The sequence below is a fragment of the Dermatophagoides pteronyssinus genome, unplaced genomic scaffold (genome assembly GCF_027571235.1).
Source record: "Dermatophagoides pteronyssinus isolate colony J.1.1.1.1 unplaced genomic scaffold, Derpt_VIB-CSIC_2022.12 sq0007, whole genome shotgun sequence".
NCBI classification, from domain to species: domain Eukaryota; kingdom Metazoa; phylum Arthropoda; class Arachnida; order Sarcoptiformes; family Pyroglyphidae; genus Dermatophagoides; species Dermatophagoides pteronyssinus.
This window is the reverse complement of record NW_027461531.1, coordinates 2660926-2674409: the sequence shown is the minus strand read 5'-3', so window position 1 is coordinate 2674409 and position 13484 is coordinate 2660926. Positions and strand designations below refer to the sequence as shown.

Genomic DNA, 13484 nt, shown 5'->3' with positions numbered 1-13484 from the left:
TCAACGACTTTCGTCTTATCACACTTATAATTTTTTTTCAAACAACTGTAATTCCAAAAATAAAAGATTGAAATTTTAAAAAGAAATGTCCAATTTAAATTCCAATATGAAAACTCGATTCGTTGCATCATTTATGCAATTTCTTTCGGAAGAATTGAACAATGATGAATTATCGGCCGATTCGAAAGAAAGTATTGAAGGTATGTATTTTCATTTGATATATCAATTAAATTTAATAATTGTAAATCAAGTTGCCATTCAATGTTTGGAGACGGCTTATAGTATTAATCCAGTGGATGGAACATTGCATTCGAAAAAGCCAATGATGGAAATATTTTCCGATTATATGAAATGTGAAAAACAGGATTCCCAAAAAGTTGTATCTGAAGAAGATAAAACAAAAGCAAATGAATTGAAAAATGAAGGTAATGAATTAATGAAAAGTGGTAAATATCAAGAAGCTTTGGAAACCTATACCAAAGCCATTGAGTTGGATGATGCGAATCCAATCTATTATTGTAATCGTGCCGCTGCTCACAGTAAATTGGAAAACCATGTGGCTGCAATAGAAGATTGTAAAGTGGCTATTCGAAAAGATCCAAATTATAGTAAAGCTTATTGTCGAATGGGTTTGGCCTATGTCAATTTAAAAGATCATCAACGTGCCAGAGATTGTTATAAAAAAGCTGTTGAATTAGATCCAAGTGAAAGTAACAAAAATAATCTTCGTTTGGCTGAGGAAAAACTTCAAGAGGAACAGGCTCAATTCTCTAATATGGGATTCGGTAATCTTTTCAACAATCCGCAATTGATGAATTTTGCCTCTCAAATTATGTCCAATCCAAATATGCAGAATATGTATGATTGTTTTTTTCTAGTTCATTATAAATTTTATTGAATGAATTTCTACATTTCTAGGTTTTCACAGATGTTGGGTTCGATGGGTGGTATGGGACAACAGCCAAGTGATCAAACTAGTGATCAAACTGCTGCTGATGGAACTGCTTCGTCTAATCCAATGGAATCATTTTTGCAAGTGTGAGTTTGAATAGTAAAAAAAATTATACTGAGATAAATTCTTACATATTAATTTTTATTAGTGGTCAACAATTTGCCGATCAAATTCGTCAAGCTAATCCTGAATTAATGGAACAACTTCGAAGCGCAATGGAAGCTAAAAAAGATAAAGAAGATGAAAATCCTGATAAACAGGAAAATTAAAATTACTGGTCTTTGATTGATTGAGAAAATATCATTTTTTTAATTCATAAATTAAAGTTCAAAATTTATTTCTTTTCCAACAACAATTCACAAATAATGCCATTCTGTCAAATAATATCAACCGATGCTAAATCTTTGAATTCAATGAATTTTTGTGTTATTAAATCGGTTATTTTTATAACCGGTATGCTGAATAATCCAATTTTAACTGGATAAAGATTCATCTGTACTTCAATCGATTGTGATTGTTTCAATTCACCCAAATTTTTACTCGATAATCCTAGCCACAGTATATTCTGATTTTCATCATTGACAAAATTGACCAATGGCTCTACTGTTTTTGAACTGTATGATCGTTTTTTTAAAAAAAGAAAAAAAAAAATTCAAATAAAATGTTTAGTAGCGATGCATCTCACCTAAAATTGATGATTCTGAATTTAATTTTAAATATCTCTTTCAATTTAGTCTGTGTTGGAATGTCTTCAATATAAACTTTTATATTATCGACTGTGGCGTTTCGTTCCAATTGTGACGTTTGAATGTGTCCTTTTTCTCCAATGCCTGAATACCATATAATGTCCAATTTACCAATAGTGTTGATTGATTTCAAAATCGAAGGATTAAAACGTATGTCTTTCTTGGGTGTTAATACAAACAAATATTGCCGAGATTCACTTGGATTCAAGCGATTAATTTCGCCAAATATCCATTGATCTTTATGTTCGATATTAAAATTCAATGATGTGACATCAAAATTAACACTATCAAATTGAACACTTTTCAATTGTATGGGTAGATTAGTCGAATTTTGAAACATTGCTTCCAAATAAATTTCATCACATTCTGTGTAGTAAAATTTAGTCTTTACATCAATAGGTTTGGAAATCTGAAATTGAAAAAATTTTCGACACGATTGCCTTTCATGATCGGGAAGATCAAAACTCAAAGTACAAATTAATCTAATGTAAACGATAGAAAAAAAACAAATTATGTGATATAATAAATACTAAATATCCTACTTACACGTGAATATGAGGTTCTTTGATTTCATAGCTAAGTATCTCGTCAAGACTAGCTTTAGCATCTAGCTTTTCGATGTTCAATTCTTTTAAAACGATAGCTCGATTATTGATTTGCATATCGATTCGAACCGAAACATTTGTCATTAATTCTTGTATCGAATCATTTGTACAATTGATAAAAAAAGAAAATATTTCTCCAAGATATATTGTTTTGTATTGATTTGGAACAATAATCCAATCATTTTTATATTGATCAGGAAGAATTAGATTGTCAATAGTTGGATTGCTAAAATAATGATTATATTCATCGGCTGTTATAAAGCTGCTTACATCTGTTTTTCGAGATACAACACGTCCAACTGTTTATAATGATAATTTAATTATTAGATTTATATTTTTGAAACAAAAGAAAAAAACATTTCAAAAGACAAACCTCGAACTGATAATAAATTTTCGGGTTTAATTTCCATTTTTCAATTTATCCATTGATGACTTGAAATTTGCAAATGTTGTCAAACCAACAGATGATCCGCAAGGTGTCTCCAAACGCAGAATATCCAGGGATATAAATCCATGTGTAATATTTGTTTTTGTTTTGGATCTCGATTTTCTTTATCTTATAAATTTATTCATTTGAAATGATTACAACTAAAATTCTTAGAATGTAAATATTTTAAAGATAATAAATAAAATCGAATGATTCTTGTTAAAATTTCTTGATTCTTTTTCATAGAAATCGTTTCATACTGAATAGGCCATTGATTCATTGGTATTCATCCTTGACAAAAATCGGAACCAAACGGCCACCAATTAAACATATCATCAAAAAAAATGGATTGACATTAATGTGTGGTGGTATTACAACCACTGGATTTCTTTATTTAGCCATTGATAGTTTTCGATGGAAAGCAATTTGTCAAAGTTTTGAGCAGGATAGCATTAATCGAATCTTTGATGAATCAGAAAATCATTCCAAAAATCGAGACCATAATCAACGAATATCGATTTGGTCAAAATTATATGAATTCCTCAAACCAGATATTCTTTGGTTTCTTTTCTCGATTCCGGTTAGTATAAAAAAATGGTTGATTCCGTTTTTGCCATTTTTTTTCTCCCGTAGTGCGCTTTGATGTCCGCGTATTATAATATTCAAATTAATCTTGAATTGGGAAACCTGATGAACGTCATTCAAGAAACATTAAAATCGGGAACACTTACAAAATCGTCGGAAGATTTTATTAAAGAATTTATTGAATTGGTCAAAGAACCGGCAAAGAATTTGTTATTGGATTATCTATCACAATCAATTTTTTCTTGTCTTTATCTTTATTCATTGTTTGTTATGGCCGAACGAACTGCTAATCGAATAAGATTCGATTTATTTTCCAAATTTTTAAGCTTCGAGATTAAATTTTATGATCTCAATAATAGTGGCAATGTTCTTAGTGCTATATCGAACGATGTGCTTGAATTTAAAAGTTCATTCAAACAAATGATTTCGTTGAGTATCAAGAATATGGCTCAAGTTTTAGGTTGTGTTTATACATTGTTTAAAATATCTCCTGAAATGACCATTTTGATTAATGTCGTTGTTTTGCCTACAATGGTTGTCGTTGGTACACAAATTGGATCACGATTACGAAAACTTTCACATCGATTGCATAATCAGGTAATTTTTTCTCCATCAATCGAATCTACTCGATTCATTCTAATTTTCTATTTCAATTCATTAGATTGCAAATATTACGAATGTAGCATTTGAATCAATGAACAATATTCGAACGGTTAAAATGTTGAGCATTGAACAAATTCTTGAAAAGTGAGTTATTTCATAATTATTTACTTTTTTCTAATTTTTAATTTGGTAGTAAATTTCTCGATGAACTACTCAAATTTGATCATTTGAATCAAAAATTTTCTTTAGGTTTTTCAATATTTCAAGGCTTAACAAATTTAGCAATAAATGGTATTGTTATGGTTACATTACTTTTTGGTGGCTATAATCTTCTTGGCGGCAGAATGACCGCTGGTAATCTGATGGCCTTTTTGGCCACTACACAAACTGTTCAACGTTCTCTATTTCAATTGTCCATGCTATATGGACATTATATAAAAACAACATCAGCATTACAGAAAATATGCTTCTATCTGGCCATTCCTTCTCCTGATATTGGTGGACAAATATTGCCAAATGTTACGGGTGATATCCAATTCACAAATGTTACATTCAAATACCCGAAACGACCAGAATATATTGTTTTAAAGAAATTCAATCTTAAACTAGATGCTGGAAAAATTACTGCATTATGTGGTTCATCGGGTAGTGGAAAATCTACCATAGCTATGCTGGTCGAATCGCTATATGATATTGAATCCGGATCAATCACGTTAGATGGGATTAACATGAAAGATTTGGATAAAAAATGGTTGCGAAAAGATCTGATTGGATACATTTCTCAGGAACCAGTGCTGTTCTGTACATCAATCAAAGAGAATATTTTGTTTGGTAATCCAAATGCTACTGATGATGAGGTGATTGCTGCGGCTAAAATTGCTAATGCACATGATTTCATAATGGAATTTCCAAATGAATATGATACAATTGTAGGTCAACAAGGTACAGCATTATCGGGAGGTCAAAGACAACGTATTGCCATTGCAAGAGCGATAATTAAAAATCCAAAAATATTGATACTAGATGAAGCTACAAGTGCGTTGGATTCGGAATCCGAATTATTAGTTAAAGAAGCATTGGATAATGTAATGAAAGATCGTACTGTATTGGTCATTGCACATCGTTTAAGCACGATTGAACATTGTGATCATATTGTTGTACTAGAATCCGGACGAATCGTCGAACAAGGGACACATGAACAACTTTTACAGAATCGTGCCAAATATTTTCAATTAATTAATCGAGCTAAAAAGAAAAATATTGATAAACGAATACGAATAATTATTGACGATTTTTTGATTGATGATTTATTAGATGAATGATTCCTATTTGATTATACAATTTTGCAATGCATTATTTTTTTCTATACAATAGTTGAGCAATATCTACAAATCGGATTTGTAACAAAAAGTTTATTCCGTTGATTATTTATTTTTAGTCTATCTTTGTTTGTTTGTTTGTTTAATTTGTATTTTTGTTCAATTAAAAATTGTGATTGAAAAATAAATTTGTAATTTTCACCAATATTATTGTATTTGTTCAAATATTTTTAATTCCAATTGGATTATCGTTGATACATGAATAATGATAATCCTCTTTATCATTCCAAAATCGATCAAATGGATGAAATTTTTTCTCAATCCAAGATATTAATCTGCTGTACAATTTTTTGTGGAAAAAAATAACGAAAATCAATCCTAAAATTCGCTTGGTTTGTCATATTCTAATTACGTGATCTATTTCCGCTCTAATTGTTGTCATTTTTTTTTTTTTGTTGATTCGAGGGTTTTTTCCAAATTGATAGCAAAATGTTACACTTTCATTCTTCAATCTAACCCTACATGATTATTATTATTGTTATCATTTTTTAAGCAAAAAAAATGATTTATTATTGGAATAATAGTTGTACGTTTTTTTCTGAACAAAGAAAAACAGAACATAGATAAAGGTTGCTAAATAATGTCAAAAAAAAACAAAACACTGGATTTTTATTTTGAATGACCTAAAAATAATAATGGTCAGTAGAATTAAAAAAAATGTGAATATTTTTGCAAGATCCATAGTGATAATTATCTTTCTAAATAATTAATTCAAGTCACATAAATGTATGAGTAGTTGAATGTGTATGAAAATTCAAAGGGTACTTCCCGTACCTGTCGTTATGGTCATCATGAACCATCATATGTTTCTATGACAATTTGCCTGGCCTTTTTTATTCAGGTCTCAATTCCTTTTCAGTTGGTGGATTTGATTACCAAAAAAAAAAAGAGTGAAAGTTTTGAAATTCATTCATTTCGTTATGATCACTATAGTGGAGGTTATCATAAGATAGACATGTAAAATGATGATGTTTTTTTGTGATGTTGATATTACTATCGAGTTGATTTAATTTAAAATCTTTAAAGACAAAATAATAGATATCGACAATGAAATTGTGTTTAATTTTATGTTCATTATTAAGTGTGTGGCCAAATTTTAGTGAAAGTTTTCATCGATATTCCTCATCACTAGAAAGATCAAAAAGGCAAGAAGAAGCTGAGAAGGTTGGCGAACCTGAAGTTGATTCAATAGTCGGACAACCATGTGATTATGGTACCGGAGCGTTTATAAATCTATGTCAATGGTCAGTACCAAATGGAAGTCATCCAATGTATCGTTGGCGTATCGCTCAAGGATCACAACAATTTTGGCTTGGTGGTCCAGGAAATGATCACACATTACTTGATACGAGCGGTGGTTATGCTTATTTTGAAACTTCATATCAACAACAAATGAATCATAATGAAAAATTCATATCGATGAACAATCAACTAAACAATCAACGACAATCAAATAATTCAATTATTAGTACTGGTAGTCTATTAGGTTATTCATCGAAAAAATCTAAAAATGATGAAGTTATCCGTCCGTTGATAAGTCAATTTCCATTGTTTCAAATAAGTAAACCTGAATCTAAAAAGAACAATACCTGTACCCGATTATGGCTTATTACAGACTCCAAATATTAGTGAAACAGGACCAATGGGAATATGTATGATATTCTATTATAATATCGAAGGTCTTAGTTCCGATAGTCTTCAAGTAATCCTTTCTGATTCAAAAACCAAGCATAATAGAACTTTATTAGAATACAGTGATGTAACCGATGGTGAATGGAGAAAAGCTGAAGTTCTTTACACTTATGCTGATCTTCATCAAGTAAGTCGATTAAATTAATCAAATCGAACATGATCAATAAATTATTTTTTTCAATAGATATTTATTCGAGCTAACGCCAGAAAGTTAAATGATCCGGATCGATTGTTTCGAGGTTATATTGCAATCGATGATCCTGAATTAAAACAATTAGATCCCAAAAAGATGAAAAAAGATGATGATTCTTGTAAAGGTCATTGCACATTTGAAGCTAGTCTTTGTTCATGGAACAATCAAGATGAAGATGATGATTTTGATTGGAAAATCGGCAGAGGTTCACAGAATCTTTTTACTGGACCATCAAGAGATTTTTCTAGTTTTGATAATAACGAAATTTCCGGTGGATATATTTATATTGATTCTAGTTATCCACGAAGACCGGGTGATAAGGCAATGTTGCTTAGCCCAGTGATGAATCCAACAAGTAAGTTTATAAGATTATGGGCATTGTAATTACTTAATTAAAATGTTTGATATTAAAAGATGACAATAAACCATTGTGTCTTAAATTTGCCATACATATGTATGGTAATGGTATCGGTACATTAAGAGTTTCAATCCGTTATACTAGTGCAAGTGAAGAACAAGCTATACCCGATCAGGTTCTATGGGAAATGACTGGCGAATCGGGCAACAGCTGGCATGTTGCTCAAGTTCCAATCTCATCACCAATGTTATCTTATCAGGTAATTAGGAACATCCTTATCGAATTTAATTAAAATGAATGTTCCGCCTTTTTTTTGTAATTTGTTTTTCTTTGAATAGATTGTTTTTGATGGTGAAATCGGATCAAATAATCTTGGTGTTATTGCATTGGATAATATTGCATTCAATGAAGAAGAATGTCCAGTATTACCACAAACAGCATCTAAAGGAAATGGTGATTGTACATTCGATGAAAATATGTGTTTATGGAGTAACCCAAGTCAATATAATAAAGTCGATGATTTTGATTGGTTACGGCAATTCAGTCTTGGTCAAACCAGAACCACGTTATGATCATACTAAACGTTCAACTGATGGATATTTTATTAATCTAAATGGTGATCAACCACATCGTGGTGGTACAAGAGCATGGCTTTATAGTCCAGAATTTGTTCCACAATCAACAGTACCTAAATGCATGACATTTTATTATTATATGTTTGAACGTACAATTGATTCTGCCAGGACCTAGTTTAGGTTCATTACGAATTTATGTTAAAACAATGACCGATATGGGTGAAGAGATAAATCTTGTTTGGCGGCTAAACAATCATCAAGGACAAGTATGTTCATTTCAAACAAACAAACAAAAAAGTTTTTTTTCCGCTAAATTAATTTTCCAAAAAAAAAACAATTTCAATTTTAATTTGATTTCACAGCGATGGAGAAGGGGTAAAGTACCGATATTGATCGGTCCAGATAGACAACCACCAATGCAGAACTATCAAATTATAATCGAAGGAATTTGGGGTGATGGTCAGAGTTGGAGCTATAGCTGTTGATGATATTAGCTTTTATAATGGCAATTGCACTGGTTAGTCAATCATTTTAATAAATGTTTTCTGGATTATTAATGACTTTTATTTTGTCAATATTATTATTTGTTCATATCCAGTTTATCCACCAAAAGCAGCAGCTGTTTATGGTGAATGTGCATTTGATCATGATCTATGCGGATATCGTAATCAATCGGGTAAAGCACCAACAACAAATGTAATTCCAGGAAAAGCAGCATTAGAACGAAATAAAAATCCAAATCGATTATCAGTTTCAAAAGATTCAATTACTTGGAAATTGGCAACATCGACAAATCGACCGGCTAATCTACAAGATCATACATTTAGAGCGCCCAGTATGTTAACGAAAATGATGATTATATAAAGCAAATAATGATAAAAATATTGATTTATTTTTATTTTTAGTTGGCTATGCTTATTTCGATGTATTCAATCAAAATCAGGTCCAATATCCAATTCTTCGTTCACCGGAATTTCAGCCTAGAGAAGAAATTCCACGTTGTGTATCATTTTGGTTTACACCATTTGGAAGGTATTCAATTAATTCATTTCTTTCAAAATTGATGAATCAAAAATGTTTATTATCGATAAATCATAGGGGTGATTCAACTGTATTAAGCGTTTATGTTATTACAATGGATCAAAAAGAAGGAACTAATGCATTAAGTGAAGAAGGTGAAAGTGAACCTGCTCCAGCTAAACCTAAACCAAGTCCAAGCAATGGACAAGCTGGACTTGAAACAAAAACACTTGTTTGGCGTATAACAACAAGAAAATTAGATTCAGTTAAACCTGAATGGATTTATGCACAAGTTTCAGTTACATCGGAATTAGTTTTTCGTATACAATTTGAAGGTGAAGCAATGGATGGTGGATTTGCATTGGATGATATTGCCTATTATGATGGTGCTTGTCGAAGTAAGTTTCGCATGTCTATAATTGATATTTATGAGAAAAATTAATAAAAATACACTTTTTTTCCTACGTCCAAATCAATTTTCCCTCTCTCCAACAAAAAAACAAACAAACAAAGCTCGTCCAATCGAAGCTGCAGTTGCACCACCTCCGGAAACTGGTGAAGCTGAACTAAGAGAATAATGAAAATCAATTTCAAACAAAAGTCATAAAGAGAATATTCTATATTGATTTCCCATTTTTTCTGTTGTAATGACTGATTTTATTTTCTTTCTTTCTCTCTCTTCTGCCCATTTTTATGATGGATTTTCTTTTTCAATTAATTTAATTTATAATTTTAAATAAAAAATTCTTTGCAAAATTCAATTCAATCAATTTTTATTGATAGAAGTTTAAAAAAAAAATTATCATCAAAATTTTAGTTAGTTTAGCTATAGTCATTAAGATTGTTTTTACATTGTATCTTCTTTTCAATTGAATCAAAATCTATATATAGAGATTAAGAAAGCCTTAAGTGCATGTATATAATATGTTTTTTCTTTCAGAAAAAACAGAAAATATCATGATTATGATGATGATTAATATCACGAACAAGAGTACATTCGATAGATGGAAACATTTTATATTCATTTTTTTACATATAACAACTATAACTGCAACAAAGATATTAAATTTTACATTTACACTTTAGATATTTCAACAACAACAACAAAAATGATGAACTGATCGATGGAATAAGATTCGGTATCAGTGAAATAGTAAGATAGAAACTAAAAAATCATCAATTGAAATTCAACAATACTTTAATGTTAAAATCAAACATTGATATTTTGATAATAATAATAATAATTGATATTAATGCCGCCATTTTTTTCAATTGGTAAAAAAAATTCTATTCGAAAAAAAAACTATCAGTTTTTGTCAGCTGACATTCTATTTTGTATTACAACATTAACATTTATATATGCTGCTCGAACATGATATATATCCGTATCTTTTGCAATGATGATAGTATTTTCTTCTTCTTGTGTATCCCATTGTATATACAAAGTCCATCATTCGAAAATTTTTCTATACACATGATGCACACTATACACACTGGCAGACAAACTGGATATAGCGGAATATAAAATTGTTGATCTATGGTTGGTTTGTCTGAATATGATATACAGAAGATCAAGGAGTAGTAGCTTTGAACCTAAACATTATATACAGAAAAAAAAGATCAATGTGGATTTATAGAATTTGTTTTCTGTTTTTGAAAGTGAATAACAACAACAACAAAACAAAAATCAAAATAAATAGATCAGAATTTTTTATTTTTTTTTTTAAATAAAATTTTTAACGCACAACAATATCAACCTGCCATCAAAAAAAAAGTTTATTGTAAAGTAAAAAGTTGTGTTTATTAATTATCAATTCACAAAAAAAATTGTTCACCTTGAATTTGTTGAATTCATTATCACTAAACCTAATTACAAATGGGTATCGTAATTTTAAACAGGTATTATTTTATTTCTTGTCATTCATTCATTTAATGGAATTGATGAATTCTTCTTCTTTTTTTTGGAATCGATCATTAAATTCTGAATAAAATTTGTGTACGGAAAAAAATTTTATGTTTCACAAAGGAATTTCTGTACGAAATTGGTTGGTCGTTATAATTGTTACAATCGTTCATTATTAATTAATCAACAGCAACGTAAAATGTCATCATCTACATCTGCCGATGAAGTTTTATTTGAAACAAAAGGTGATAAAGCTTTAATTACATTGAATCGACCAAAAGCATTAAATTCGCTTAGTTTGAATATGGTACGATTAATTTATCCACAATTGGTTAAATGGGATTCTGATCCAAAAATTCGTTTGATAATCATTAAAAGTAACATGGAAAAAGCCTTCTGTGCTGGCGGTGATGTTCGTGGTTAGTATTTATGTTCATCAAACATTTTTCTTTTCTTTTTTTTTGAAAATTCGTGTGTCCATGGGTTATCATTATTTATTGATCATTTGTGTTTTAATGTTTTCATTATTCTCATTTTATTTGAGTGAGATAGAAATCGCTGAAAAAGGCCCAAATTCTGAACTAAGCCGTGATTTTTTTCGTGAAGAATATACATTGAATCATAAGATCAGTGTACTTGGTGTACCTTATATATCCTTGATCAATGGAATTTGTATGGGTGGTGTATGTGTGTTAAAATTAGTTTTATATGATGAATAATTTAATTGAATTCGATTTTTATTATTAATTGACAGTTAATCAATGATTTTATTTGTTTCTTATGTTTGATTTAATCAATCAAAATAGGGTGTTGGCGTATCTATACATGGACCATTCCGAGTTGCAACGGAGAATACGATTGTAGCAATGCCTGAAACACAAATCGGTTTCTTTTGTGATGTTGGTGGATCATATTTTCTACCTAGAATATCAGGTAAACTTGGTATTTACCTTGGCCTTACTGGTCGTCGACTTAAAGGTCTTGACATACAAAAAGCTGGCCTGGCCACACATTTTTTACCGAGTTCTCATCTATCGGCATTGGAAAACGATCTGGTTAGGATCGAGGATGCAAATGCTGCCAAAATTAGTCATCTACTTTCAAAATATCAAGTATGTCACTTACATACGATGACGATGAATACGACGAAAAATAAATAAATAAAACAAATTCGTTAATGGAAACTCAATGTTCACTTTATCCATTTACGATTTGATAGGAACAATGGAAAGATGAATATAAACAGGAATTTTCACTGAAACCTTATATTGGTCGTATCAATTTAGCATTTGATGCCGATTCAGTTGAACAAATTGTTCAAAATCTTGAAAAAGATGGCTCTGCTTGGGCGAAAGAGGTACTTGAAGATCTAGACAAAGCATCACCATTAAGTTTAAAAGTGACATTCGAACTTTTAAAACGTGGAAAATCATTGAGCTTACCAGATTGTTTGACAATGGAATATCGAGTAGCACAGAATATTCTAAAACATAAAGATTTCTATACAGGAATTCGTGCACGTAAGTTTTTTTAAAAATTTATGTTGACAGATATATTTCAAATAATCTGAGATGATTTTTATTTAAACAAAATCAAAAAAGGTTTGATTGAAAAAACAAATAAACCAGAATGGGATCCAAAAACATTGGCCGAAGTGACTAACCAAACAGTGCAATCAATATTTGGTCCGATTGATGGCGGTGTAAAAGATTTAGAGCTTTAAACAAAAACCTGACAAACAAACCGACAATGGTGAAATATGGTATTCACCTTTGGTAGAAAGAAAAAAAAACAAGATTTTTTGTATCATATCCAATCATTATCCAATAATGATGATCGATTGAATACAACCAATTTTTATGTTTATTTTTATTTTTATTTTTTTTTGGTCTTCATACATTTCTCGTTACAGAAATTAAATGAAATTTTAATAAATTTTAAAATCGTTATTATTATTATTATTATTATCATTACATTTTATTTGATTCTTTTTTTTAAATTGTAAATAATTTACACAAAATAAATATGATTAAAAACAGACGAAACAAAAACAGAAAAAAATGAAAATTCTTGTATTGAAATTGTTGGATGATTTCAATGATTTTGATGATGATGATGATGATGATGACTGGTAACATAAAATGTTTTTTTGTTTTGTTTAATGATCGACGGAATTATTGAAATTGAACTAATAACATGGCAAATAATCTCTATATAGATCTATATATATGTACAGTTGGTGAGAAAAAAGAAACATTTCAAAAACCAGGAACGAATAACAACAAAAAATATAATTCAAAATATTTGACAACTAATCACGATAATTGTGTTTGTGTGTGTTGGATGAATAAAATTAAATGAAAATCATGATAAAAAAACAGTAATAAATATGATTACAATCGATATTTAAATGACAATATTAAACTATATAAAAAGATAATTTGTT

The 13484-nt window shown here is 29.8% G+C and overlaps 5 protein-coding genes across 5 annotated transcripts; 4 read left to right on the top strand and 1 right to left on the bottom strand.

Annotated features, from left to right (window-relative positions):
• Positions 1-58: 58 nt before the first annotated feature.
• LOC113793539 (small glutamine-rich tetratricopeptide repeat-containing protein beta-like) lies at positions 59-1307 on the top strand. Its single transcript, XM_027343591.2, has 4 exons — positions 59-200; positions 252-858; positions 919-1038; positions 1101-1307. Exons 1-4 carry the CDS (start codon positions 86-88, stop codon positions 1219-1221), a joined length of 963 nt encoding a protein of 320 aa, XP_027199392.1. The 5' UTR covers positions 59-85; the 3' UTR covers positions 1222-1307.
• LOC113793529 (trafficking protein particle complex subunit 13) lies at positions 1233-2805 on the bottom strand. Its single transcript, XM_027343579.2, has 4 exons — positions 2677-2805; positions 2245-2602; positions 1638-2180; positions 1233-1566 (listed from the first exon to the last, which is right to left on the bottom strand). Exons 1-4 carry the CDS (start codon positions 2711-2713, stop codon positions 1329-1331), a joined length of 1176 nt encoding a protein of 391 aa, XP_027199380.1. The 5' UTR covers positions 2714-2805; the 3' UTR covers positions 1233-1328.
• LOC113793520 (mitochondrial potassium channel ATP-binding subunit-like) lies at positions 2779-5442 on the top strand. The gene is made up of 5 exons (XM_027343569.2): positions 2779-2907; positions 2977-3310; positions 3364-3912; positions 3977-4062; positions 4112-5442. Exons 1-5 carry the CDS (start codon positions 2882-2884, stop codon positions 5238-5240), a joined length of 2124 nt encoding a protein of 707 aa, XP_027199370.2. The 5' UTR covers positions 2779-2881; the 3' UTR covers positions 5241-5442.
• Positions 5443-6020: 578 nt separating this feature from the next.
• On the top strand, positions 6021-9896 carry LOC113793675 (MAM and LDL-receptor class A domain-containing protein 1-like). The gene is given in 13 exon segments (XM_027343739.2): positions 6021-6881; positions 6883-7116; positions 7174-7537; positions 7597-7799; positions 7879-8097; positions 8099-8281; positions 8283-8381; positions 8478-8576; positions 8578-8632; positions 8714-8950; positions 9021-9147; positions 9214-9533; positions 9649-9896. Coding segments are annotated over 13 exon segments (2742 nt in total). The 5' UTR covers positions 6021-6344; the 3' UTR covers positions 9714-9896.
• An 892-nt stretch (positions 9897-10788) lies between these two features.
• Positions 10789-12996, top strand: Hibch (3-hydroxyisobutyryl-CoA hydrolase). The gene is made up of 6 exons (XM_027343717.2): positions 10789-11034; positions 11162-11457; positions 11591-11721; positions 11845-12150; positions 12258-12558; positions 12640-12996. Exons 1-6 carry the CDS (start codon positions 11012-11014, stop codon positions 12759-12761), a joined length of 1179 nt encoding a protein of 392 aa, XP_027199518.2. The 5' UTR covers positions 10789-11011; the 3' UTR covers positions 12762-12996.
• The last annotated feature ends 488 nt before the right edge of the window (positions 12997-13484 follow it).

Excerpts from the sequence above, each read along its gene's own strand:
- LOC113793539 (XM_027343591.2), top strand. The coding sequence starts at position 86 with ATGTCCAATTTAAATTCCAATATGAAAACTCGATTCGTTGCATCATTT. Across the intron at positions 201-251 it reads TTCGAAAGAAAGTATTGAAG|TTGCCATTCAATGTTTGGAG; the intron begins GTATGTATTTTC and ends TTGTAAATCAAG. Across the intron at positions 859-918 it reads AATCCAAATATGCAGAATAT|GTTTTCACAGATGTTGGGTT; the intron begins GTATGATTGTTT and ends CTACATTTCTAG.
- LOC113793529 (XM_027343579.2), bottom strand. The coding sequence starts at position 2,713 with ATGGAAATTAAACCCGAAAATTTATTATCAGTTCGAG. Across the intron at positions 2,603-2,676 it reads AAATTTATTATCAGTTCGAG|TTGGACGTGTTGTATCTCGA; the intron begins GTTTGTCTTTTG and ends CATTATAAACAG. Across the intron at positions 1,567-1,637 it reads TTCAGAATCATCAATTTTAG|TTCAAAAACAGTAGAGCCAT; the intron begins GTGAGATGCATC and ends ACGATCATACAG.
- LOC113793520 (XM_027343569.2), top strand. The coding sequence starts at position 2,882 with ATGATTACAACTAAAATTCTTAGAAT. Across the intron at positions 3,311-3,363 it reads GGTTTCTTTTCTCGATTCCG|TGCGCTTTGATGTCCGCGTA; the intron begins GTTAGTATAAAA and ends TTTCTCCCGTAG. Across the intron at positions 4,063-4,111 it reads ATTGAACAAATTCTTGAAAA|TAAATTTCTCGATGAACTAC; the intron begins GTGAGTTATTTC and ends TTAATTTGGTAG.
- Hibch (XM_027343717.2), top strand. The coding sequence starts at position 11,012 with ATGGGTATCGTAATTTTAAACAG. Across the intron at positions 11,035-11,161 it reads GGTATCGTAATTTTAAACAG|GAATTTCTGTACGAAATTGG; the intron begins GTATTATTTTAT and ends TGTTTCACAAAG. Across the intron at positions 11,458-11,590 it reads TGCTGGCGGTGATGTTCGTG|AAATCGCTGAAAAAGGCCCA; the intron begins GTTAGTATTTAT and ends TGAGTGAGATAG.